General features: G+C 54.2%; 1 protein-coding gene across 1 annotated transcript in view; it reads left to right on the forward strand.

Moving 5' to 3' along the window:
* The first annotated feature begins 5,154 nt into the window (after positions 1 to 5,154).
* The window catches only part of LOC135192826 (scavenger receptor cysteine-rich type 1 protein M130-like), a 35,827-nt gene continuing 13,196 nt past the window's right edge, over positions 5,155 to 27,785 (forward strand). Inside the window, exons 1-7 of the mRNA XM_064176202.1 lie at positions 5,155 to 5,158; positions 5,318 to 5,450; positions 5,568 to 5,626; positions 5,811 to 6,125; positions 6,292 to 6,612; positions 6,697 to 7,011; positions 7,366 to 7,680. Of these exons, the coding sequence (XP_064032272.1) occupies positions 5,155 to 5,158; positions 5,318 to 5,450; positions 5,568 to 5,626; positions 5,811 to 6,125; positions 6,292 to 6,612; positions 6,697 to 7,011; positions 7,366 to 7,680 (1,462 nt within the window). The remainder of the gene's footprint in view (positions 5,159 to 5,317; positions 5,451 to 5,567; positions 5,627 to 5,810; positions 6,126 to 6,291; positions 6,613 to 6,696; positions 7,012 to 7,365; positions 7,681 to 27,785) is intronic.

The raw sequence follows: 27,785 nt of genomic DNA on the forward strand, positions 1-27,785 counted from the left end.
CTCATGTGGCTGCAAGTATCTGGCCTAAATGGACTCAAGGCACCTGGCTCAGTGGTGCTAAACTCTTAACCCCAAGGGCTTTGCTGGAGCTAAGCCTTCTGTTGTTTTGTCTGCTCATCAGCTCAACTCCTGGGCCCTGGAACAGGGGAGGAGGAGGAGAGCAGTGGCCAAACCAATCTGGCAGGATTTATGCCCTGCATACAGTCTGGTAGCTCTTGAAGGATGTTGAAGTTTTCCCCAGGGCTCTAGCAGGATGCTGGAGGTGAGAAGGTCTCTGACCTGCTCTTGAGTCTTTCCAGAGTTCCCAGTTCCTTACAGAGGGTTGCAGGTGTGCAGGCAGACAGGTGTCTTGCTGGTGGCTAATTATTGCCTACAGTGTCAAGGCACTTAATGCCCCTCCCTGGTAAACTGAGGCATGGCAAAACTTCCAGGTGGACAAGCTTGAAGCATCCAAACTTGTAGTTATGCAGCAAAGCAGATCTGGAGCATGGCAAGGCAGAGCTTGAGGAGGCAGAGCAAAGCACTCTGAGGCAGAGCAGGTTGTTGTACCTCACCCATATCTATTATCAACCACCCAAGTGTGATGGCTCCATCTGGCCACAGAGACCACTTTGCCAATGTCATGTTAGGTGACCCCAGGAGAATGGTTGATCCTTATTTGGGCAAACACAGGCCATGCACCAACAAGTCTGTGCACCTTGTTTCTCCCCAAAGCACTCTGGGTGTCTCCAGGCCTTTTGTCTTCTTTGCTGTGTTGCTGCCCACTTCAGCAGAGAGGGAAGTGGATCATGGGGTCATGTCTGGACAAGCCAGGACATCTCTTAGGCCTATATTGCCCTTCCACAACAATTGGGACTGTGCCTGTGATGTCAGAGGTGCCTGAGGAGACCAGGAGAGACACATCTTGTGTTGGAGCATTTGAGGTCACAGGTGCCTGGAACCTGGTAGGCCAGGAGCAAGCAGCTCTGCTGTGTAGGTGTTTGCAAGGCCACTTGTGACAAGTCAGCAGACAGTGCAGGATCAGGCCCATGGTTGTGTGGTGCTTCTGGAGTCACTGCTGGCCTAGTATCTGACCAGACAAGGGCAGGGCCATGGGGTGTGTGGTGTCTTGTGGGGTCACTGGTGCCTGAGTAGTTGCTGGGTTAGGAGCAGAACAAAAGCTACTGCAGGTGTTTGTGAGGTCACTGGTGCCTGAATAGCTGAGGGGCCAGGAGCAAGCTCAGGGCAGGTTTAGGTGCTCTGACATCAGCTGTGCTTGAGTGTTGGATAGTCCAGGAGCAGGCCCCTGGCTTGTGAATGTCCAGCTGGTGATGTCACCAGTGCTGGAGTAGCTGTTCAGGCAGAAGCAGGCACAGGGCTGCTGTGGGGGTGTCATGGAGAGTAGCAGAAGCCCTTAGCAGGCCTCCCTGTCATGAATGTTACAGTGTCTCACATTAATGCCAAGAGCATTGTAAAACCAAAACAGTCCTTCAGTCCCACGAGAAAGTCTCTCCCTAGTACACATGAAAGGTAAACGCTGGCTACTGTTTTGGAACTATTCGGCCTTGCTTCCCAGGCATGCTGGCCACTGTTTTGGTTGGGGAGAATGGCAGTTCTCATGCCCGCTCGACACCTGGTGTGGGCCAAGCTTGGGGTGGTCTTAGAAATTGTTTTGGTAAAGATTCTCCAATTGTATGGATTGATTATAATTTGTGCCAATCTGTAAGAATAATGTAAAGTAGCCTGGACTGGTGGGTTACACCTCTCTGAACATTATAAAATGGTGTGGCAGCCTGGATCGGAGTACCTGCTCACTCGCTCGCTCGCTCGCTAGCCTGCCTGCCTGCCTCGCTCCTGCCCCAGTGACCTCTCGCTCCTGATCAGCCCTGCCCGACGAGGGGCCCGCAGAGGCCTGAAGCTGCTTGGGCCCGATCCTGACGAACAAAGGGACACCGCCCAAACTTCGAATCCTGCTAATCTGAACCGCTGAATCGTGAGTAAATGAAAAAAAGAACTCCTCACCTAAAGACTGAGTAACTTTAAAGACTCAAAAGAACTCTAAGGAAATCACAGACTGTCTTTTATTTGCTATTTTCTGAAATGTTATTCTACAACCTCAGATCAAAAGAATTCATGTGGGGAATTTAGTTCGGGAGGGGATCTCCGTGTTTGAGCAATAAATCACTTGAACTATACAAGTGAGCCTTTGCGTATTTTCCCCTAATCCTCCCAAACTACCTTCCGTGAGAGGGGGCTGCTGTCACCAACAGAACATTCAGAGCTCACCCAAAGTGTCCCCTGGGGAGAACCACCAATGGCAGCAGCTCAGCCTGTGCATGGCCCTGTGAGACAGTGAGTGCAGAGGACATGGCAGCAGAAGTCCAAGGGTGTGAGGTCACTGTCAGGACAAGTGCTGAGCATGCAGTGGGGGGCAGCAGGAGCTGTGAGGTCATGTCCCTAGTGGTGGTGTGTAGCTGTGGGGCTGGGTACAGAGCAGCCAGGAGCCACCATGGTGTCACCAGGGTGGTCAGGAGCTGCCTGGCCCTGTGTCTGTGAGGCTAAAGGAGCATCCCCTACAGCCCTGGCTTCAGTAGTCAGGGTTGGGGTGGCTCAGAGGTACAGCAGGGATGTTCCTGGGCAGTGTGCCAGGAGGAAACCACAACTTCCTGCCTGGGTACCGCAGGGGGAGCGCAGGCAGCGCTGCGAGGTGACGTGGGCTGTGGTTTGTGCACCTGCAGCTCCAGCTCCTGATGTGCCTGTGGGGAATAACTGCCCCTTGGTGACATGCTGAGAGTCAGGCACAGGGCTGAGCCTCAGCCTGCAGGTCTGCTGCTGCCAGGGCAGGGACATGTCCCAGCCCCAGCTCCTGACAGGGACTTCCTGTGGGGCTCTGTGCAAGGGATGTGCCAGCAGCACTCCTGCCATGGAGACCTTGCCCTGGACAAGGACCTTTCCCAGCTACTGAAACCAGCACAGTAGAGGCAGGAGCAAAGGCAGAGGCTGTTGCCTTCCCATCCTGACACAGACCCCACAGCAGCCCTACCTCCATGGCTCCCACAGCTCAGGAGCAGCTGGACACTTGCCCCTTGGCTTCTAGGATAAGGCCTGTGTAGGAGCTGCTGAGTGCTCCCAGTCCACACAGTGGGGTGCAAGGGGTGACAGAGCCATTTGCCCTGCACAGCCACACTGTCCCAGGACAATCCCCTGCCACAGCCTCCCTGACACCCACAGCAGGACACATCTGTCCCTCATATATGGTCATGAAGGGCGCTGGAGAAGCTCATTGGAGGGCTGGGCTGTGTCGGAGGGGAGCGAGCTGCCGATAGCGTCTGAAAAGTGCTGCTGCTTCGATTGGCTCCTCCTGCAGCTGCTTATCTGCCCCAGAGATAGTTCAGCCTCCCGCAGAGAGAGTTCACCCTCCCAGCATATTTCTTTGTGTGAGTTGCCAGGAGCTGTGCCAGCAGGGCAGGACTCTCAGGATGGGCACAGAAGGACTCCTGCTCGCTTGGCTTCTGTGGCTCAAGCTCTGGGTGCAGCTGTGCAGGGGTAAGTGCTGCTCCCCTTGTGCCATGGCCTGAGGAAGGTGGGCACCAGCATGGCCATTGGGGAAGGCCTGGGAATGAGGTTTCTTTGCATGTGCCAGTGGGGAGAAAAGCAGAAGGTGCTGCAATCAACCAAGTGTGTGCCTTGCCCTGTGCCTGGCTGGGAGAGGGAGCTCTGGGTCTGGGGCAAAGGGCTGTAAAGGGTGCACTGCTTAGGGGAAGAGGGGGTTCACTGTGCAGGGCCAGGCAGAGTTTGAGTTCGATCCTTGGAAAGAGATGTTGGATTGAGATAAGGTGGCACAGCCTGTGGAGTAAGCAATGGCACTGCAGGGCTCGTGCTGGGCACCCTCTGTTCCTTGAGCCTGTGAGGAAGAGAGGGAACCTCCAATGCTCCAAGAACAATCTAGATTGTGGAGGGCTCCTACCCTGGTGACTTAGACAAATTCTGAGCATGGGGAACCTCCAGACCTGCAGTCTGCTGCTCAGAACTCTCCTCACCGTTCCCATGTCTGTGTTTGAAGGAGCTGCAGAGGTGAGGCTGGCAGATGGCGGCAGGCGCTGTGCTGGGAGACTGGAGGTGAAACACGAGGGACAGTGGGGGACTGTGTGTGGTGTCTACTGGGACATGAAAGATGCTGCAGTGGTTTGTAGGCAGCTGGGATGTGGATCTGCTCTGAAAGCTCATTCAAATGCACACTTTGGGCCAGGATCTGGCCTTATTTGGATGAATCATCTTGAGTGTGATGGCTCTGAGCCTGCCCTGTCTCACTGCAAACACAATGGATGGGGTCACCAGTGCTGTCACCATCTTCAGGATGCTGGAGTGACCTGTTCAGGTACATGGATGGGAGAAGCCTGTTCCTCTCCCCTGCTGCTTGGATGGGGGAAGGCAGTTGGCTGTGCCCTCAGGGAAACAAGGGGGCAGTGGGGAAGGGCCCAGTGTGGCTGGTGACACTGCTGAGCTGGGGCTGTCCTTGCAGCTTTCCCTGCATCCTGAGGAATGCCTGGTGGGAAGTGGCACTGCCTGACCCCCAGTGTGGCTTAGCCCAGCCTTGGTCAGCACCAGGGGCTGGGAGATGAATGCCCACTTAGTCCTGCAGTCAGTTTTATCTCCTGTTCACACAGCAACTATCTGGCAGTACCAAGGACTGGATCTGTCTATGCCAGAGGCACCAAGGGCAGCTCCGATGGGCACCCACAGCCCAGGGATGGGCTCAAGATCTCCTGGGACATTTGCCTTGTCCCCTGATAGAAATGAGTCCCCAAAGCAGAGTGGCTACTAAGAGGAGACACTCACAGGACTCAGGCAGAAGAGTAGGGTGGTCCATGGCCACATCATCCCTCTTCCTGGGGCACTCCCTGGGAGCCAGCCCACAGGGATATGACCCTATTCAGTCACTGCTGAGCTGATGCTCAGGCTGTGCTCTCTGGTGCAGCCCCTGGCTGCCCTGCACCATTAGGGACTGAGCAGCACTTGCTGCCTGTCCTTGCTGCCTGTCCTTGTACTGGAGACTCCTCTGCCTGCCTTCTTGCCCTCTGACCACCCAGTGATAGGAATGTGTCCGCCTGGCAGTGCACCTTGGTCATGGATGAGGATTCTATTCCTCGGCACTTCTAATAGGTGTGGTTATCCATGGGTAGGAGGGGTCCAGGTTTACTATTGCCTTAAAGACCCACTGGGAGCTGCTGGGGTGCCTGTGTGCTTCTGCTTGTGGTCTCCTTGGCTGTGAGATGGGATGTGAGCATCTCAGTGCCTGAGAGCTCTGGGAATTCACAGGGGGCTTTGGTTCCTCCAGGCTTTGTCCAGCTGGTCGGAGGGGACAGTCCCTGCTCAGGACGTGTGGAGATCGATGATGGGAAGGAGTGGAAACCTGTCTGCGCCTCAGACTTTGATCTGAGAGCTGCCAACGTGGTCTGCAGGGAGCTGCAGTGTGGCACAGCCCTGTCTGTGCATGGGGCAGCTCAGTTTGGAGATTGGGCTGGTGCCATGTGGGACAGAGAGCTGCAGTGTGTGGGGAATGAATCTTTTCTTATATCCTGCCCCAGGGGATCCCCCAGGACCCAGCCCTGCAGCCATGCAGATGCTGTTGGAGTCACCTGCACAAGTAAGGACTCAGGGTTTTGGCACTGGACAGCAAGAGTGAGGTGGGGAGGGTCAGCAGGGCCTGTGCTGGGCTGGGTGTGAGGGCAGGAGTGGGGATGAGGTTGCCTGCAGCCCCTCTGGCCTGGCCTGCAGCTCTGGAGAGTGCAAGAGAACCAAGGCACTCTTTGCATCTTTCTCTGTCCTAGAGTTCACAGGGTTCAGGCTGGCGAATGGCAGCAGAGGCTGTGAGGGGAGAGTGGAGGTCCAAGTGCAGGGGACGTGGGGCACCCTCTGTGACTGGCGCTGGGACCTGCTGGATGCCCACGTTCTCTGTCGTCACCTCAACTGTGGCTTTGCTGAGTCCGTTCCTGGAGGAGGCCATTTTGGGAGAGGCACAGGCCCTGTCTGGAGAGACTCCTTCCACTGTGCTGGCACTGAAGCCCAGCTGGGCCAGTGCCCCGTGAGCAGCCTGGGGGCCTCTCTATGCTCCCATGAGCAGGATGCTGCTGTCATTTGCTCAGGTGAGCGCTGGCCAAATGCTGGCAGAGCTGCAGTCTGTCCTTGCCTGAGGCAGAGCAGGAGAGCTCCAAGGGCCTGCAGTGGTGCCAGAGCGTGGAGATGTGGCACAGGCTGCTGGCTCCTGGGTGCCCCCAAGGGCTGCTGCAGGGCTGCTCTCCCCAGGCCCAGCTGGCTCCGGTTCCCTGCGGCTGGTGGGTGGAGGGAGCCGCTGCGATGGACGAGTGGAAATCTTGCGGCGTGGGACGTGGGGCAGGGTCCTGGCAGAGCAGTGGCACCTGCAGGAGGCCAGCGTGGTGTGCCGGCAGCTGCGGTGCGGAGAGGCAGAGGCAGCCTACACCCTGCCCAAGGCTGAGAGAGGGCAGGGCCCCGTGGGGCTGCGAGGGGTGCGGTGTGCAGGGCGTGAGGCCAGCCTGCAGCTCTGCAACACCTCCCTGCCCCAGAGCGTGCTGGCAGCAGGCATTGCAGAGGATGTGGGGGTCTCTTGCAGTGGTGAGTGGCAGTGCCAGGGCCCCCAGGCTGTGTGCTGGCTGGGCAGCAGCCCCTGACAGCAGCTGGGGCTTCTTCCTGCTGCAGGGAGCCGGCAGGTGCGGCTGGCAGGGGGCCGCGGGCGCTGCGAGGGCAGAGTGGAGATCTACTCCCAGGGCAGCTGGGGCAGCGTCTGCGATGACAGCTGGGACCTGGCCGATGCCAGCGTCGTTTGCCAGCAGCTGGGCTGCGGAGGGGCGCTGCAGGCGGTTGGCTCCGCTGGCTTCGGGGCAGGCTCTGGGCACATCTGGCTGGATGGGGTCAACTGCTCCGGGGCCGAAGCTGCTCTCTGGGAGTGCCCAGCAGGGCCCTGGGGGCAGCACGACTGCGGGCACAAAGAGGACGCCGGAGTCATCTGCTCAGGTGTGTGCTGGGAGCTGTGCTGGGAGCACAGTGCCTGGGCAGGCTGGGAAGGGGCAGAGCAATGGACAAGGCTCTTCCTGATGCCTCTGTGCCCCTGCCCAAGCCATGCCTGAGGATGCCACTGCACTCAGGTGTCCCCTCAGTGCCACTGGGTAACCTGATGAGATCAGCTGTCCTCAGGGCTCAGCAGGGAGTGCAGGGTTGCCTGTTCTTCATGGCCCTTTCCCTGCCTGTCACTTCAAGGGGGTGATGTCGTCAGTGACTTTGTCTGGCTGAGGGCCTGGGAGGTGCAGGAGTGTCCCTGCTCCCACAGCCCCAGACCAGCCTGATCTCATCTGAGCCCTTTCCTCCCAGAGTTCGTGGCCCTGAGGCTGGAGAAGAGCAGCAACTGCTCCGGGCGCCTGCAGGTGTTCTACAACGGCACCTGGGGCAATGTCTGCTCCAACTCAATGACTCCCAGAACTGTCTCACTGGCATGCAAGGAGCTGGGCTGTGGGGATACAGGGGACTTGGATACAAACCTGCCCTATGCTAGGGTGTCTGATGCTGCCTGGCTGGATCGAGTGCAGTGTGGGGAGAGAAACAGCTCCTTCTGGCAGTGTCCCTCTGCTCCCTGGCACCTGCACTCTTGTGAAGACCTGAGAGATGAGACCCACATCATCTGCCATGGTAATTCTGAGCTAGATGGGCACCACCATCCCCCCACATCCTATTCCCATCTGGGTTCATACAGGCACAAAGGCAGGGCCAAGAGAGCCCCTTGATGTCCCATATCCTTCTCCTGCTTATAAGCAAAGGTTGGACTGCAGCTCTCAGAGCCCTACACCTTCCCCATAGGTCTTAGCTGGGGTCCCACACAGCCACCTCGACCTGAGAGAGGCAAAGTTGTCTCCAGGCAAGGTCTCAGGAAAGACTAGACATGGATTTGAGGAAAACTCATGAGCACACTCTCAGTGCTCGGGGAATCAGGGGTCCCACACTGCTGTGTGCCCCATTAAGCGACACACATTTAGTTACTGCCATGACAGAGGGCACAGGGGGAGTCAGGAGTCGAACTCAGTCCCACTCTCTGTTGCACCATCCCTGTCCAGCAGCCCTTTCACTGCAGCATTTCCTTCTGCAGCAACACGGCCAGAGGTGACCCCACACCTGCCAGCACCATGCCCAGGCTCCAGGAACTGCACAGGTAGCTGCTCCTCTGCACACCCCTCTCAGCTGGCAGGGCTCTGCCTGCTCTCCTGCTGCCCTGGCAGGGCTCTGCCTTCTCCAGCCAGGGAGAAGATTCGTGCCGTGGGAGGGCAGCACAGGTGCTCAGGCAGAGTGGAGGTCTGGCTGCACGGCTCCTGGGGCACGGTGTGCGACGACTCCTGGGACAGGCAGGATGCCCAGGTGGCATGCAGGCAGCTGGGCTGTGGCCCTGTGCTGTCTGCCCCGGGGGAGGCTGCCTTTGGGGAGGGGACAGGCCCCATCTGGCTGGAGCAGGTGGAGTGCCAGGGCACAGAGCCATCTCTGCAGGAGTGCTGGGCCCGGCCTGGGGACAGCGGTGTCTGCCGGCACAAGGAGGATGCTGCTGTGAGCTGCTCAGGTGAGTGAGGGGCAGGGAGCCCTCTCTGGGCTAGGGGCAAGGAACTGGGAAAGCATTTTCCCCATTGGGTGCCTTCATGGCCCCAGAGAGAGCAAGGCCATGGCAGCCTGGTGCCAAGTGGGCAGCAGCTGCTGCCTGGCTGGATGTTCTCCAGCCTCTGTGAGCAGAGCCCTGCAGCCCCCAGGAGCAGTCCCTACATTGCCTGTGCCATCTGAGCACAACCTGGAGCAGGGCTCTGTGCTGTGTGCTGGGCACCCTGAGCAGCCCCACAGGGGGGCAGTTCTGTTGGCAAGTGGCAGGGCTGTTCCCACCTGCACACAGAGTGTCAGAGAGGAGGCTCCCTGCTCCCTGCACAAGCACTCTCTCAGCCCAGCTCTCCTCCTCCTCCCCTGCAGATGCACCCAGCACAGAAGCACCAACTCCCCAAGCAGGTAACCTCTCCTCCCTGCCAGGGCTGCATCTGCCCAGGGCCAGGCTCTGACCCACAGCAGGAGGGAATTGGCTCCTTTCTGGGGGGTGAAATCTCCAAAGATGGCATTGGGGCAGTGGTGTGGGGCTGGGCAGGGCTGTCTCTTCCCCTCTAGGGTGAGAGCTTTCCCTTCGCTCACCCCTGCAGTTGTCTGCACACAGTGTAGTGGGTTAAGCACTGAGGTGTGCTGGCCACACATTGTCCTTGGCCTGCTGCTGCCCTTGCTCTGCTGCTGCCCATGCAGGTGCCCCTGGGGGCCGTCGGACCAGCAGCAGCAGTGTCTCAGTGCCTGTCATCATCTCCATCATCCTGGGAGCCCTTCTCTGCCTGCTCCTGGCCCTCCTGGCTGGACAAGTGCAAAGTACCAGGGCTGGGGACAGAGGTTGGTCCTTCCCCCGTGGTGCCAGGGCAAGATTCCTCCTGAATGGCCAAGTGTGCTCTGGTGTGGCACTGAGTGGCAAGGGCAGAACCAGTGACCAGAGAGTGTGCTGCTGCCTGCCCAGGTGCTTCTGCAGATCCCTGAAGCAGAGAGGGGGCAGCTGCAGGGGCAGAGAACAGGTGGGAGCTTGCCCCAGCACCAGGGACCTAACCCAGGGGCCAGAGGGGCACAAGGGCTGTGCCTGGGGGGAATGTGCAAGGCTGTTGCTGCCTCAGGTCACCTCCTTGGGGACACTGCCAGCACCGAGGAAGTGCCAGTGGTGGCAGAACTCTACAGCAGTGCTCTGCTGTGAGAGCAGCCCTGGGCTGTCCCTGGGCAACTGAGCTGGAGGAGCAGAATGGGGTCCTGAGCCTGCCTGCCTGTTCCTCTGCTAACCCTGGCTCTGTCCCCAGCTGCCCAGGCCCCTTGGGAGCCCTTCCTTGAGGCTGTGTATGAGGAGATTGGCTACAGCACAGCATGGGAGAAGCAGGAGAGGTTCAGTGACTCAGGTGGGTCTGTGTCCATCCTGGGGGACACATCTCCAGGGCTCTTTCCCCTCACCCCTCCACTTACAGATGACTCCTCTATGCCCCTGGCCCACGGTGCCTGCAGTGCAAGGACTGTGAGGTCAGTGGGAAGAGGAGGCAGAAGCTGTGCCTGGAAAAGAAGGTTCCTCCTCACCACTTCTGCCTGTCCTAACCAGGGACAACCTCTCTCTGCCTGTCCCTGCAGCCTGGGTGACACCTGAGGGCTGAGGCAAGAGGCTGTCTCAGGGTAGCTGTGAGGCCACTCTGAGATTGGATTTGTCCTCAGGCATCAGGGTGAGCCCTGAGCCTTTCTCCTCACTCAGCCCTGGCTCAGTGGCTCCCACATCCCCAGCAGCACTGAGCACAAGCCAGGTCAGCAGAGAGCACTCCCATGACACCTCCTGCATCTCTCTACAGGCTCCTATTCAGAGGGGTCTTTGGCCAAGCTGCAGCCCAAGCCTGGTGACAGAGAGGAGGAGGAGGATAGCCTGGAGTCAACAGCAGGTAACGGGGGGCAGGGAGGGGTTGGTGTCTGCTCCCTGCAGGCAGGTGAAGAGCAGTGGTGTCCCTGAGTGTCATCACAGGAGCTGAGCAGGACGTGGGCAGGGCTGCCTTCTGGTGCTGCCAACACCAATGCCTGAGCCCCAAATCTCTGCACTTCCTCCTGTCCCCTGCTCAGCAGGATCTGTCTTCCATCTGATAGCAGCACCTCTCTCTTTCCAGATGTCTCTGTGCTGGCTGGAGGTGACCCAGTGGATGGCTATGATGATGCCAGGGACATTGCTAACCCTGGGCAGGAGCCTGTGTTTAGACAGGGAGCCAGGGAAATGCCCAGGGAGCCAGAGGAAGGATCAGGACCCAGAGATGTGGCTGGAGGTGAGAGGGCAAGAGATTGCTGCTGGTTCCTGGAGTGCCATTCCTGGTGCCAGGTGAATCACCACCAGGCTGGCAGCCCAAGGGGAAAGATGTCCCAGGATTCCTCCTCAGGATATGGGTTTGATAGTGGGAGCTGAAAGCCTCAGACCTGCTAAGAGGAAGGGAGGAAATTTGTTATTGTTTAAGCTTCCTGAGTCCAAAAGCCCAACAGAACAAAATTTAGGATGCCTCCCTCTCCCCATATGGAAAAATGAGGTAGAAGAGTCAAAGGGATGAAGCACCCAAAGAAACAGCCTCAAAATTGATCTGGAAGTTGAAGAGAAAACTTCAGCAATGACTAAAAGGGTGACCTAGGAGAGAGGAAGGCAGCAGGCACAAAGGTGTGCACAAGCCCAGGCTGGGTGGCAGTGGATTCTCCAGCTGGAGCTGGATTGCCCCTTGGATTCAGGAGGCAGCTGGGCTGGCCACGTGCTTAGCTGGCCTCGTGGTTAGCAGAGGCAGCTGCAGCAAGGGAGATGTTGCAAAGGTGAAGGCAGGAAGCAGAGAGAGAAGAGGAAGCTCATCTGCCTCTCAAGTAGGGTTTTGGAAAGGAAGTGGGAGTGGGATCAAGGATGGCCTGGGTAGTCCTCCCCACGGGAGGGGCCAGGAACACCTGGGTTCAGGTTTCCTAACTCCACCTCTCACCCCAGAGGGGCTTAACCTGGAACAAAGTTGATGCCCAGAACATGAGGGGCATCCTTGTGGGCAATGTGCAGTGTCTGCCTTGCTGCTTGCAGGGGCAAACATGTGCTGACAGAGCAGTGCTGAGGGCCCTGCAGCTGGGGCAAGTGCCTGGGCCCTGTCCATGCATAGCACAGGCTGTGAGGATGCTGAAGAGCTTTCTGCTGCATGTGCCCCTGAGGACACATGGGGGTGAGAGCACAGCTCAGGGCACAGGCCCCCCCTGAACCCTCAGCCAGCAGAGCCCATCCCTGCCATGGGGCTGGCTGCAGCTGTGAGGGAGGAGAGCTCTGTGCAGCTGGGAGAGACACAGACACCAGGAACTGGCTCCCATTCCTAGCAGCAACAGCAGCAGCATCCAGGCAGTGTCTCTGCTTTTCCTCCCCCACTTTGATGCCTCCACAGTGGTTCCCCTGTCCACTGCTCAGCAGGATGTGTCCCCTCGCTGTCACCAGCTGCTCTCTCCTTTCAGATGTCTCAGTCCTGGCTGGAGGTGACCCAGTTGATGGCTACGATGATGCCAGGGAGATGTCTGCCCCTGCACAGGATCCTGTGTTTAGACAGGGAGACAGGGAAATTCCCAGGGAGCCAGAGGAAGGAGCAGGACCCAGAGATGCATCTGGAGGTGAGAGGGGAAGAGATTGCTGCTGGTTCCTGGGGAGCCACCCCTGGTTCCAGGGGGAATCATTGCCAGGCTGAGAGCCCATGGGGAAAGAGGCTCCAGGTTCCTCATTGAGATCTGGATGTGGGAGAGGGAGCTGAAAGCCTTAGAACTGAAAGGAGAAAGGGAGAAATTTGATGCCCACAAGAGGGACACCACTTTGGCTAATGTCCAGTTGCTGTCTTGCTGCTTGCAGGGGCAAACCTGTGCTCACAGAGCAGTGCTGAGGGGCCTGGAGCAGATGCGTGGGCCCTGTCCCTGGAGAGCACAGGCTATGATGATGCTGAAGAGCTGCCTGCTGCACATCCCCCTGAGGACACATGGGGGCGACAGCACAGCTCCCTGAGCCCTCAGCCAGCAGAGCCCATCCCTACCATGAGGCTAAGAGAGACCTGAAGGAGGAGAGCTCTGTGCACCTGGGTGAGACACAGGCACCAGGAACCGTTTGCTACTGCCAGGAGCAGCAGAAGCAGCAGGACAATGCTTCTGCTTTTCCTTCCCCTCTCTGATGCCTCCACACTGGTTCTGATTAAAAGGCTTTGAAAGATTGGCCCAGAGCTGCTGCTGTCTGCCTGCGGGGTGGGCGGTGGAGCTGGGTGCCTGCCTGAGCTGCCTGGGAGCAGCAGAGCACAAAGACCTGGTGGTGGGAAAGGGACACATGTGGGGACAGCAGGCTCAGGGTCAAGCTGCAGGGCCACGAGAGCCCCTGGTCCCCAGGCACTGTTCCTGCTGGCAGAGACATTTCCATCCTGCCAGTCACAGGTCCCAGCACAGGAGGGGATGGGAACTGGAGACAGCCCAATATGAGCTAAGCTATCCAAGCTCCCATTCCTTATTGAGAGCATCAGGCTCCAAGTGACAAAGCAGATACTTTCAGTTAGGGTGAGAAGTGTGAACCACACACAGCATCCAAGTGATGCTTTTCCTTAGCATTTAGGTGCATCTAACCATTTGAATATGCAGAATCTTCCCTAACTACAGTTACTGCAAAAGCATTTTTAGTGCACCTAAGCATTGCAATTTGCATATTCCTCCCAATTCCCTCCTGCTTTGCTCACAGCCCCACAGATGCTGTTTATCAGAAGGCTGAAGGACAAATTCTTCACACACAGCACTGTGGTTTTGCTGTGCTTCAATACTCAGAGCTCACATCCAAGGCTTGATGGTACACACTTCTAGGGGCTTGTGCCCCCCATTTTCCAGCCAGTGCCCAACAAATTCCCCCTTTTCCTTTTTGTGCAATCCAGACCTTGGATGTCACTTCATGAACTCCTTTCATAACACAAGCAAAACTCTTCCCAATACCACTGACACCAAAACCAACATACCCAAAAATCCTCAGGGCCTCCTCCATTAAGCCTATCAACCAAGGTGATAAATTTCCAAACAGAGATCTTAACCATCCACCAAATGGATTATCATCCCTTACACTTTCTGGAGTATGTTCCTTTAACCATGCCAACTTCTTGTGAATTGACTCGCTATGATCTGACAAGTTGAAGCAACACATTCCTTCCAAGTCCTCACAGTCATGCCCCTGAGCAAGCAAAAGAAACTCAATAGCAGCTCTATTTTGAAGCAAATTGTGCTTAAGACTACTCTGATCATATAATAACTGATTCAGGATATCGGTGGTAACATTAGCTTGTATGGTTGACCAACAGGCTAGTTTCTCTAGCTGCTTTACAGCCTGTGCAGCTGCTATTCCTGGTGCAATAGATGAGGCAAATACTTGTGCTGCAGAGGACCATAGTTCTACATCATCTTTACAGTCATTCTTAAGGCAGTGAAAGGAGCGTTTAGTGTCGCAGATGTATCAGCTGTCCAATATTTCCCCTCAGACTCACATTGTTCTGGATTCACTTCACAATTCTCAGAGATCTTGATGTTCTCATCACACTCCTTAGCTATGAGTTACCTCGGTCCATTGTGCTTTAAGAACTACAAACCTCTAAATACAGTACAAAGATATGCCCTAGATGTTGCATTCAGGTTATCCTATTAGGCCTTTTCCCGCAGTTCTTCATTTGCTTTAAGAATTTAGGGCAGTGTTTTTTATCCCTTGCAGGGCCCTTGCAAGAGACAAAAGTCACATTGCCATCTCATGCCAATTTGAGTGGGCTTTGGCCTTTACAAAAAGAAGCTAAACTGAATCTATTCCATCAAACCACAATCACTGAAACTCATGAAAATACCCAAATTGGTTAACCATGATCCAAACCTTATAATCCATACACATAGCCATCATTTCAGTACTCCTTTCAAGATCTTGCCATAACTCTGCCATCTGAGCTGGATTTCTGCTCACTGTTAAGAAAAGGACAGGCTAATCATACTCAAGCTGGTCTCCATCTTAATGCTTGTGAATATAAGTGATCAAGCACAAACAAATACAGAGACAAATGCAAGTGATCAAGCACAAACAAATACAGAAACAAGCACAAACATATTGAGTGCCTAGGCTAACAAACCCATTGATCTTGTCTGCAGAATTTCTTTATACCTGCTTCCTTGTCTTTCTACCCCCTTTTTCCCCCTCTTTTTTTTTTAATCCCAATGCTATCCAGATATACAGAAAAAACCCAAAACCAGAACATCCCATGATATCCCCATATCAAAAAAATCCCATAATCGTCATATTATAAACTCTTAGCCTTAACTACATTATCTTAGCAGCTTAAAGGTCTAGGACATGAAGGAAATAGGAGAGAAGGCAAAGAAAAGTCAAGCAGTGTGGTACCACAGCAGAGTCAGAATCAGCACAGAAGGGAAAATAAGACCCTCCTAGAAATTCTGATACAATTAGTTGATGTCAATACTCATAGGTAGCAAGATACGAAAATGCAAGTCTGTCACTTTAAGAGTCAAGTCGCTCGACTCCACACCTGGTGTTGTGGAGAGCAGGAATTAATTCATGGCCGAGTCAGGAATTTATCAAAAATAGTTATTTTTTATTTTCCCAAAAACCCACCCCCACAACTATATATACAAAGATTAATTTAGTTTAATAAGCAGATTCAGTCGCTTGAGAATTAAACTACAAGGACACCGTCAATAATCTGACTGTTTTGGAAGTCAGAAGTTGGAAAAGGCCTCAGCTATTAATTAATAGCGGTTTCTTACTAAATTAAGCCAAGCCAAATAACTCACTCAGGCTGACTCCTGCGGTCTGTCTTCCTCTTCTTTACCAGCAGCTGCAGGTGAATCGTTAAGAGGTTGTTAAGGGTCGTTAGGCACACAAAGGTGTCAATAGGAAAGCAAATCCTTGAAGGTCTCTCTGCAGTCCAGGCACAGGGGAGTGTGTGAGCTCAGGCAGACACATACGTCCAGGCACAGGCAAACTCCAAAGCAGGGACCCCAAAGGCGGGAAGACCCCCAATAGTTATAACCTTCGCTAGACAAAGGGCAGAGTTACCACACCTTAGGCGCGAAAGCGCACGGCCAATCCCAGCCTGGCTCCAGAGCGGGAACTCACGGGGCAGTCCTCCCCCCTTTCACGGCTGCAGGGCAGGCGAGGGGGGAGGGAAACCAGGCGGCTTTTCCCCTTTCCCCTCGAAGTCCGGGCAGGAGAGGAATTTAGGGGTACAGGACTCCAGGACATCCCACTCCGGTGGTAATGAGCATCTTTGTCTAGAACTTGAGTGATAGGTGATCCCCCTTCAATTTAGTAACCTATTAATATATATATATAGCTTAGCCTTTTCCAACATTAACAATATATATAACACATTAATTGCCCCAACAATATTTAACAATACTTAACAAGGCTTAACAATAGCCCAAACAGTATTAACAAAGCTACACAGTCAATTTGAAGATTGCTCTGTTCCTGGTAGAGCAACCAAGTTCATGGCAGAGCCTTAGGTGCTCTGAGTCCATGGCTGGAGGTCACAGTCCGTGGGTCCTGATGCCATCATCCACTGGCCACCCCGGTGATATGACTCCATCTCTCGTGTAGCTGGTTCTCCCTTTCCCAGGTGCTGGTTAGGTGGTCAGGAACTGGTCCTCTGCCTCGACCTTAACCTGTAAGGAGACAAAACCTGCCTCGGCCTATAAAGGCCAGGCTTGACAATTAATAATTGGGGACGATCCACCGTGCACTGATCCGGTGGCCTTTTCCATTTGTATCTAGGGCTTCCCAGGCATATAAGCCTCTGGGTTTACCCAGTGTCATTGGCACCACCCCTATAGAGGGTAGCCTGACAAGCACAGGTTGGCCCACTTGCATCTGGGACAAGGATTTATCCTTAATTCCCCCTGGCACAAGGTCTCTGTCCACTACAGGCTCAGCTGGGCAGAAGGCCTTAATCTTGGGGCTTCCATAGCTTCCCCAATGCTTATTGACTGTAAAGACTGCTTGGGCCAAACCCGAGTCCCAGCCACCCTTAGACACATTTGCATGTCTTTTTATCAGGCCATTTGCCCTCTCGACAATGCCATTTGCCTGGGGGTAATACGGGGTATGAAACACCCATTTCACCCCTTCACTACGTGCCCAGTCTTGCACTGAGGTTGCAGTGAAGTGCAATCCATTGTCGCTCTGGATGCACTCAGGCATTGGCAAGATGCCGAACCAGTGTTTGAGAGTCTCAACGGTTTGAGCTCCCGAGGCTGCACTGGTGGCAGTGGCCATGGTTAGACCAGAGACCACTTCTACACCAACCAGTATGTATTTTATTCCATGTGATGGCTTGAGGGGTCCCACATAATCCACCTGCCAGGTGTTCCAGAGACTTTTGTCCTGGCGGATATGCTGGGCTGGTGCAAGGTTTGGGTGGTTGGCCTTCAGCCTTATCTGGCATTGTGGACAGGCTGAAACAATGGTCTCACATGTTGAGAGTGAGACTGGCCATCCCCGAGACCTGCACTCATAGTAGAGATCAGCTTTGCCTGAATGTCCCCTTTTAAGGTGCAACCATTCAGCTAATCTCTCCCAATCCTTTTCCCCTCTGCCCACTACATGGATACGTGCCAGGTAGTCAGCCTGCTGCTTCCATTTTGCAGCAGGGGTTTCCTTCTTAGAGTGCCCTTTGACCCACCCCACCTTGATAGGTCTCGACCGGCCTATCTCCAGCGGTCTCTGCCAATCTCCAGCTCTCCAAACCTTGGTGCTGCCAATCTCCCATTGATTTGCCTCCCATTCGCAAATCCACTCCGTAGCTCCCTTAAAGGTGGCATAGGAGTCTGTGTAGATGGCTTTGGCACCATTTTCTACAGCTAACATGAGGGACCGCAGTTCACCCACTTGAGCACTGCCTTCACCCTCCTCAGTAACAGTCCTGCCTGTACTGATTTCTAAAGCTGCTGCTTTGTAGTGCCACTGTGAGCCCACCCTCTGGGAAGAGGCATCTGTGAACCACACTCCCTCAGAGACTGTGGTTATCTCTGGAGCTACATCTATTGGAGATGGCTTATAGGGCTGTCCCAGTAAAGTTGTGTCTGGATTTACTGGTTGCTGGAGTTTGGACACCTTGGCCAGGCCCTCTCTTAGAGGCATGAGCTGGGCAATTCCCTCTAAGTAGGCATACCACTTCCTTACAGTGGATTTTTGGGCTACCCCCTCTGGTGGAGTGGATCCCTTGAGAATTGGTTTAAGCAGGAGGAAAGGTCCTTGCACCACAATATCCTGTGTGGTGCGAAGCTTCTCTGCCTCCTTAACAGCCCTTGTAAGGGAAAGGAGCCCCTTTTCCCATTCAGAATACCTCTTCTCTGTGTCCTTGAATGCTGTAGAGGAAAACAACAGGGCTCTAGTGGGGCCTTTAGGTCCCTTCTGATAGATTCCACAATAGGAAGCATGTTCAGAGAAGCCCCATTCTGCCCTTAAGGGGTCCTGTGGGTGTAATGGGCCCAGTTTCTGGTAGGCCTTTAACTCGTCCTTAAGGGTTTTAAGGCTCTCACTGTGTTTTGCTGTCCAATCCCAGGCCCTGTGCTTTTTCAGCAGATCATACAGTGGCCTGGCAATCACCGAGAAGCCGGGAATATGCTTCCTCCAATATCCAAGGGTTCCCCATAACTTCTGCAGTTCCTTTTTGTTCCCGGGAGTTTGGCCCTTTTCAATTTCCTCCAGGGTGTCAGCAGGCACTGCCACTGCTCCTGCTATCCACCAGGCACCAAGGAATTTGATTTCCTGTCCTGGGCCTTGGCACTTGGCAGAGGGGATGTCTAACCCATTCTGGGTCAGCAGTTCCCAGATGGCTTTTGCTACGGAGCCCACCTGGTCTTTGTTGTCCCCACCCACTAATATGTCATCTATATATTGATAAATGACAATGCCTTCTGGGACCTTGATAGTGTCCAGAAGCACTGCCAGTGCATTGTGGGCAATGGTAGGAGAGTGCTTGTACCCCTGGGGTAAACGATTAAAGGTGTACTGAATCCCCTGCCAGGTAAAAGCAAACTGAGGCTTATCCTCCTCTCTCAGGGGAATCATGAAAAACATATCCCGGATGTCCAGGGCAGCCATCCACGAGTGGGATGCAGCCTGAATGGCTGTGACCACTGAGGTTAGGCTAGGCACTGCTGCTGCAAGGGGAGGAATATTAGCATTCAGCTTCCTATAATCTATTGTTAGTCTCCAGCATCCATCCGGTTTTTTAACGGGCCAGACAGGGGAATTGTATGGAGAGTGAGTCCTACAGATTATGTCTCCTCTCCAAGTCAGCAATCACCTCAGAGATGCCTTGCCTGGCTGTTGCAGGTAAAGGGTATTGAGATGCATAGGTGATGCCAGCTTGAGGTAACGCTGGAGCCAACTGCAAGGTGTTTACATGGGCTGTTCTCACCTTCCTTGACTCCACCCCGTAGGCACCGAAGCTCCAAAGAGAGCCGTTTGGAAGATGCCACCTCTTGCCAGCCAGCACATCAAAACCCAATATATTCCCCGGGTAGAGGCTTAAGGCAACTTCCACCAAGGTGCTGCGTTTGTCCCCTGGGAGCCACACCCTTGTTTTAGCTAGGTAGCAGCTATCAGGTGCCCCTGTAACACCTTGTATTCTTATTCTTTTACGGGATGGCTGCATCCCCAGGCTCTTTGCCAATTCTAAGTTTAAAACACTAAATTGAGCACCTGTGTCAGTTAGGAATTTTATGGCCCTTCTACTGGGTCCAGTCGGGATTAGGATAAAGGGTTCGTCGTTGTCAGACCATTGACAGATGTTTACAAAGCGGTGACAGAGGCCTGACGCAGTCACTGCCTCATTTAGTTTTTTGACTCCTGCTGGGAAGGCAAGGAAGAGTTAACCTTCCTGCCCGGAGAAGCAGCTGAAACAGTCGCGGGGGGGCTGCCACTTCTGGGTGTGCCACTCCCGGAGCCACCGCTGGGCGTGCCGCTGCCGCTGGCCCTGGGCTTCTGGCGGCTACCTCTGGATTTCGTAGCTGATCTCTGGAGACACTGCACTAAATCCTTCAGCTGCCAATCTGCCAGCTGCTTTAAGACCGTCTTTGGTACCCCTAAAGTCAGGGCTTGTCTATACCAGCTGTTCTTTTCTCTGGGTCTCCAGTCACTCTGTTGGTCTCTGCCCCTTCCCCTCGGGGAGATACCTGCAAGACCCGTCCCCCTGGGGGGGCAGTCCTGCACTGGCCGGACCTGCCTGCGCGGAGTCCTGGGATTTTCTGGGGGAGAAGCACGAGACTGTCTCTCCCCAGCCCCTTTTCCTTCAGGAGACCCAAACCCAAACTGCAGCCCATGGGCATTCAAGTCAGTTAACAGTTCAGCCCAAGTCATTACACGCCCTTTAGCATCGTTTTCTGCATTTTTTGCAATCACACGTTCAATTTTCTCAACATTCCTCATTATTTGGATTTGCAGAGTTGCTGGCAAACCCTTCATAATAGGGTGCAGTCTCTCCGGGTCCACAGGGACATAAAATGGGCAATCGTAATGTCCCTTATCATAGATAGCCTGGACACAGGCAAGTCTGCGGAGAGCAGTGATGAGCTCAGAGGAGCTGGTGACCCTCAGTTCCGTTGGCTCCCCCCGGTAGGCTGGGTGGACGCTGCTTGCCCAGTAAGCTATCTGGGCGGTGAGTTGTGTGTCCCCTCGGGTTCATGTGTCAGGAGCACATCGTCCCCCCAGTCTCCAGCCGCTTCCTGCGAGTCTAGAAGGAGCCGGTCCCCACCAGCTCGGGACACTCAATACACATAGTCAGCTATTGAGTCCCCAGGATCTCTCGCATATTTGACTTGTAAGTCACTGAGCTGTGCGTCTGTGAACTGCTTTTTGATCACGGTGGTCCCTGCAGTGCCTTTTCTGCCCTTCACGGACTCAGTCCTTATTACAGGCAGCACGTGCTTGTGCACCATGGCGCCCTCCTCACCGGAGCTCTCTTCGCCGCTAGCCACGGGGGAGTCCGGTCGGGCCCTGCGCTTTCTGCGTGGCTTTGAGGCTTTCTGCCGCACCGAGGCATGTGCAGAGGAATTCTCTGAGTCTCTTGCAGAGTCTTTTGTGCCTGGTTTCGGGGAACTCCTCTCCCCCGAAGAGCCCCTCGGGGCATTCTCTGCCTTTCTCCCCGATTCCCGCGAATCACTCCATTCAAATTCAGACACGGAGACCGAAGAGGTAGTGTCTGCAGGCGTTACAAGCCTTTCTTTCATCCGGGCAGTCAGTGCCACGGTCAGGCTCTTTGTCTGCGCCAGCATGTTCTCCCAGGTATTTTGGCTCTTAGCTTTTTCTGCTAATAAATCCTTTTCCAAGGCCTGAATTATTTTTTCATAGTTTTCAAATTCGGCCAGAGTCTGGGTCACGACTGACCCCAGAACAACAGAGAAATGCTCCGTTGGAGACTCAGGAATCACAGGGTCTGAGCACTCAGCTAATTTCTCCAGGATTTTCTCGGGATTTTTACAATTTTGCTGAGCCCAAATTAAATCAAGACCTGTGATTAGGCATCCCTTTTCATGTAGAAATTCTATGATTGAACTACCTTGCATACACTGTGCCATAATGTTGCAGAGGGCAGGAACTGATACGTGGCCGAGTCGAGAATTTATCAAAAATAGATATTTTTTATTTTCCCAAAAACCCGCCCCCACAACTATATATACAAAGATTAATTTTGTTTGATAAACAGGTTCAGTTGCATGAGAATTAAATCTACAAGGATACCATCAATAATCTGACTATATTGGAAGTCAGAAGTTGGAAAAGGCCTCAGCTATTAATTAATAGCGGTTTCTTACTAAATTAAGCTAAGCCAAATAACTCACTCAAGCTGGCTCGTGCGGTCTGTCCTTCTCTTCCTTTCCAGCGGCTGCAGGAGTCGTTAAGGGTCGTTAAGGGTCGTTAGGCACACAAAGGTGTGCCTAACAGTAAGGCGAATGCTTGGTCTCTCTGCAGTCCAGGCACAGGGGAGTGTGTGAGCTCAGGCAGACACATACGTCCAGGCACGGGCAAAATCCAAAGCAGGAACCTCAAAGGCGGGAAGACCCCCAATAGTTATAACCTTCGCTAGACAAAGGGCAGAGTTACCACACCTTAGGCGCGAAAGTGCACGGCCAATCCCAGCCTGGCTCCAGAGCGGGAACTCACGGGGCAGTCGCCCCCTTCATGGGGCAGTCCTCCCCCCCTTCATGGCTGCAGGGCAGGCGAGGGGGGGGGAAACCAGGAGGCTTTTCCCCTTTCCCCCCGAAGTCACGGCAGGAGAGGAATTTAGGGGTACAGGACTCCAGGACAGAATCACTCCCCTCGACCTGCTGGCCACACTTCTCCTAATGCAGCCCAGGATCTGGTTGGCCCTCCAGGCTGCAAGTGCACACTGCTGGCTCATGTTGAGCTTCTCGTCCAGCAGCACCCCCACTTGCAGTGTACCTCGCAGCCGTGGCTTCCTGCTAAGGGCCCTGGTGCTGCCGAGAGGCCAAGGGAAGCTGGAGCCACAGCAAAGGCAACATTTACATTTTCCATGTCCCTTTCTGAGAATGGGAGGGGAGCAGCAGCCAGACATCTGCTGTGGCTTGGAAAACACAGATCAGCACTGAGGAGAAAAGCCACCCAAGGAGCTGGGGCCAGGCTGGCCACAGGGACGTGAAGAGCTGCAGCCTTGGAGGTGGCATCTGCCCCACATCCCATCCCAAGGCAAACTCCGTGGCCCCTGAGGTGTTGTCTGGAACCCTTTGGCCCTTCTTGGCACTGTGAGTCACAGGAGCTACTGTAGACACCTACCTCAGGATGAGAATGATCAGCAAAGCAGGCGTCCCACAGCTCCTGCTCCCTGCTCATGAATCCCTCTGGGTGTTGGCCTCCAGAGGCTTTTTGCCAACAGCCTGTGTGGCAATAGCATTGCCTCCACGGTGTATGTAGGGAAACTGAGGCATGCTCCGTGCCTATCTCAATGGTGGAGCTTGGGTTCACCTGCCTTTCCCTGCCCTATTCCTCCTTGCATGTGGAAGAGTGTCACAGAGGGGCATTCTGCCGCCTACGCTGATGGTGGCGGAGAGGAGAAATTAATGAATGAGAGAGGATATTTATAACAATATATCTATTGATAGATGTCTATAGCTATCAATATTTCATCTCTCCCCACTCCCAACCACTGAACTTTAATATTAATATTTGTTCTGCATGGTTATGAAGACATTATGGGAATACATCAAACATTAACTATTATAACAACCAGCAAACATTCAAACTGTGAACAGAGATAGCTTTCCCCACGGCTTAATGCCACTTGGGGTCTATTTACTATTTGCCCAGCAAGGGTGAGCTGAAAGCTGTTTTCTGCTTTATGGCAGGAGGCTCAGGGGTGACCTCATTGCTGTCTACAACTACCTGGAGGGACATTGTAGCCAGGTGGGAGGTGGCCTCTTCTCCCAGGCAACCACCAATAGAACAAGGGGACACAGTCTCAAGCTGTGCCAAGGGAGGTCTAGGCTGGATGTTAGGAGGAAGTTCTTCACAGAGAGAGTGATTGGCATTGGAATGGGCTGCCCATGGAGGTGGTGGAGGCACCGTCCCTGGAGGTGTTCAAGCAAAGCCTGGCTGAGGCACTTAGTGCCATGGTCTGGTTGACTGGATAGGGCTGGGTGCTAGGTTGGACTGGATGATCTCGGAGGTTGTTGCGGAGGACTTTGTCTGGGTTTTGGGGGGATGAAACATGAGGCTGAATTTTTAAAGGGTTTAAACAATTTAATATTATATACACCAGGAATTCCCCTTCCCCAAACTTATTTACAACTACCCCACACAAGTTCTCTGTATGCGGTTGTGAGATTATATTACAGAATGTCTATGCACAACAAATTGGGAAATTAGGAAAGGTTTGAAAGGATTTAGGAAGAGAGTCTGTGGCATGAAAGTGCCACTGGTAGGCTATTGAGAGATTATTCTGGCTTAGATCGAGTTTCTCAGTTACTCACTGGTCGGAGTCAGTTTTGAAGGTCCCAAATATCGTGGATTGGAACAATTCAGGGGTTGTTGGGGCGCGCTGTCTGAGCTTCCACGGGTATGGGCCAAGCTGGGTGCTGGCGTCCGGAGGCTGGTGGATCGGGGCACTGACGAGTCGACTCCATAGCTTCTGTGCATCGGTGCAGTGCGATCAGTGTGTGTGTGTGTGTGAATTTATTGGGGTAATGCAGTGTCTTATATAGTACTCAGAGGAGGTGTACCCAGCCAGAGTGGGGCTGGCACAAGTGGACAATACAGATTGGCTCAAAGTGATGTGTAAGGCACAGATAGGTTATTCCTTATCAAAACAACCTGTGGTTCCACCCCAGGGGGCTGGCAGGGTCAGCCCCCAGCAGATGTGCGGGGATTTCTCACAGTGCCTTCCAGCTCAAGGACCTTTTCCCATAACAAGGTCTCATGTTTACAGTTCATGCCCTGCTGCAGGAGAAATTCTCCCACAGCTGGGAACGGTGGCTGGGAAGGTGGCTGGTGCCATGGGCTTTTGACTCCACGATTGATGGTCCTTGGGCCACAATTCTGTCCAATGAGGGCTTGGCAACAGGCCAGTAAACACAGTCGTTTTGAGGCCTGTGCAACCCTCCACCACATAGGTCTCTTCCAACCTGGTTGATTCTACGATTCTATGATTCTATGATTCTACAGAGGCATTCAAGTATTTACTCAGAATTCTGATTAATCAACAACCACCCTCCAGGGCCACGCCACAGCCTATACGAATGTCCAATTCTCCAGGGTCTCTGCCTGTGGACTTCGAGGCTGGACTGGCAGTCTCTGACCTTATGCTGCTGGATCCTTCTGGATGCTCTGTCCAAGGAATTCGTAGGCAGGATCTCCAGGTGCAGAGGCAGGATTCAGTGCAGCCTGAGCACAGGTCTAACGCTGGCTCCTCAGGCCGATCGAATGCAGACAAGGGTCTGCTCCTGGCAGCCTGTGGCAATGGCACACACCAGGCAATCATATGAAGGCAGGCATAGGTGAGTGCTGCAAGGAAGTATGCAGGCAGGCAATCAGGCAATGTGGGGCAGGCTGCACATGAGACTGTCTACCCCTATTGATTAACTTTGGGCCGAGAGTTAATGGTCTCATTGGCCACTGGAATGACCAATCAGGTTGGCAGTCAGCCAAACCTTACCATACTAGGCAAAAGCTGCAGGCCTGGACTCCAAATATAGGAATCATGTGGGTCTAGCACTAGGCAGGCGCAAGCTGGGTGTGTGAGGGCTTACACAATCAGGTGTCCTGGACAACAGACTTCATGGCCCTGCTCTGTTTCTGCCCCTCTGTGCTCGTTCACCCCTGGTGCAGACAGAGAGACATGTCCAGGCAGGGCAAGGAATAGATAAGCCTGCATTTGGGCCTCTAGGTCCTCCACAACACCACCCTGAAAGGGGGAGTGCAAAAAGAAAACCTCATATATTTTGAAATTTTTATAACTGCTCTCTTATGGATAACAGCTCCTGATCATCAGAGGGTTTAATGCCAAGGATTCTTCTGAGAAAAGAGAGAGAAGGAAAAATTGGAACATTCTCTGGTCACATCATACAGAGAGATTCAACACTAGAGAAGGCTGATAGGGCCTAGGGAATCAGTGTGTTTGTGATTGTTCATGCATGTTCACAGGCTTCTGATGGATACCAGCTCAGAGGGCAGATACTCTTAAGAACTTGAAAGGAATGCTGGGATAAGAGTTGTGTTTGCATAGGTCCTCTAGTTATGCAGCAAAGCAGATCTGGAGCATGGCAAGGCAGAGCTTGACGAGGCAGAGCAAAGCACTCTGAGGCAGAGCAGGTTGTTGTACCTCACCCATATCTATAATCAACCACCCAAGTGTGATGGCTCCATCTGGCCACAGAGGTTAGCCAATCAGAATGGCACTTTGCCAATTTCATGTTAGGTGACAGCAGGAGAATGGTTGATCCTTATTTGGGCAAACACAGGCCATGCACCAACAAGTCTGTGCACCTTGTTTCTCCCCAAAGCACTCTGGGTGTCTCCAGGCCTTTTGTCTTCTTTGCTGTGTTGCTGCCCACTTCAGCAGAGAGGGAAGTGGATCATGGGGTCATGTTTGGACAAGCCAGGACATCTCTTAGGCCTATATTGCCCTTCCACAACAATTGGGAATGTCCCTGTGATGTCAGAGGTGCCTGAGCAGACCAGGAGAGACACATCTTGTGTTGGTGCATTTGAGGTCACAGGTGCCTGGAACGTGGTAGGCCAGGAGGAAGCAGCTCTGCTGTGTAGGTGTTTGCAAGGTCACCTGTGACAAGTCAGCAGACAGTGCCTGCTGGCCTAGTATCTGACCAGACAAGATCAGGACCATGGGGTGTGTGGTGTCTTGTGGGGTCACTGGTGCCTGAGTAGTTGCTGGGCTAGGAGCAGAACAAGAGCTACTGCAGGTATTTGTGAGGTCACTGGTGCCTGAATAGCTGCTGGGTTAAGAGCAGAACAAGAGCTACTGCAGGTATTTGTGAGGTCACTGGTGCCTGAATAGCTGAGGGGCCAGGAGCAGGCTCAGGGCAGGTTTAGGTGTTCTGACATCAGCTGTGTCTGAGTGTTGCATAGGCCAGGAGCAGGCCCCTGGCTTGTAAATGCCCAGCTGGTGATGTCACCAGTGCTGGAGTAAATGTTCAGGCAGGAGCAGGCACAGGGCTGCTGTGGGGGCTGCTGTCACCAACAGAACATTCAGAGATCTCTCAAAGTGTCCCCTGGGGAGAACCACAAATGGCAGCAGCTCAGCCTGTGCATGGCCCTGTGAGACAGTGAGTGCAGAGGACATGGCAGCAGAAGTCAGAGGGTGTGAGGTCACTGTCAGGACAAGTGCTTAGCATGCAGTGGGGGGCAGCAGGAGCTGTGAGGTCATGTCCCTAGTGGTGGTGTGTAGCTGTGGGGCTGGGTACAGAGCAGAAAGGAGCCACCATGGTTTCACCCTGGTGGTCAGGAGCTGCCTGTGTCTGTGAGGCTAAAGGAGCATCCCCTACAGCCCTGGCTGCAGTAGTCAGGGTTGGGGTGGCTCAGGGGTACAGCAGGGATGTACCTGGGCAGAGTGCCAGGAGGAAACCACAACTTCCTGCCTGGGTACCGCAGGGGGAGCGCAGGCAGCGCTGCGAGGTGACGTGGGCTGTGGTTTGTGCACCTGCAGCTCCAGCTCCTGATGTGCCTGTGGGGAATAACTGCCCCTTGGTGACATGCTGAGAGTCAGGCACAGGGCTGAGCCTCAGCCTGCAGCTCTGCTGCTGCCAGGGCAGGGACATGTCCCAGCCCCAGCTCCTGACAGGGACTCCCTGTGGGGCTCTGTGCAAGGGATGTGCCAGCAGCACTCCTGGCATGGAGACCTTGCCCTGGACAAGGATCCTTCCCAGCTGCTGCAACCATCACAGTGGAGGCAGGAACAAGGGCAGAGGCTGTTGCCTTCCCATCCTGACACAGACCGCACAGCAGCCCCACCTCCATGGTTCCCACAGCTCAGGAGCAGCTGGACACTTGCCCCTTGGCTTCTAGGATGAGGCCTGTGTAGGAGCTGCTGAGTGCTCCCAGTCCACACAGTGGGGTGCAAGGGGTGACAGAGCCATTTGCCCTGCACAGCCACACTGTCCCAGGACAATCCCCTGCCACAGCCTCCCTGACACCCACAGCAGGACACATCTGTCCCTCATATATGGTCATGAAGGGCGCTGGAGAAGCTCATTGGAGGGCTGGGCTGTGTCGGAGGGGAGCGAGCTGCCGATAGCGTCTGAAAAGTGCTGCTGCTTCGATTGGCTCCTCCTGCAGCTGCTTATCTGCCCCAGAGATAGTTCAGCCTCCCGCAGAGAGAGTTCACCCTCCCAGCATATTTCTTTGTGTGAGTTGCCAGGAGCTGTGCCAGCAGGGCAGGACTCTCAGGATGGGCACAGGAGGACTCCTGCTCGCTTGGCTTCTGTGGCTCAAGCTCTGGGTGCAGCTGTGCAGGGGTAAGTGCTGCTCCCCTTGTGCCATGGCCTGAGGAAGGTGGGCACCAGCATGGCCTTTGGGGAAGGCCTGGGAATGAGGTTTCTTTGCATGTGCCAGTGGGGAGAAAAGCAGAAGGTGCTGCAATCAACCAAGTGTGTGCCTTGCCCTGTGCCTGGCTGGGAGAGGGAGCTGT

The sequence above is a fragment of the Pogoniulus pusillus genome, chromosome 44 (assembly GCF_015220805.1).
Source record: "Pogoniulus pusillus isolate bPogPus1 chromosome 44, bPogPus1.pri, whole genome shotgun sequence".
Lineage (NCBI taxonomy): Eukaryota > Metazoa > Chordata > Aves > Piciformes > Lybiidae > Pogoniulus > Pogoniulus pusillus.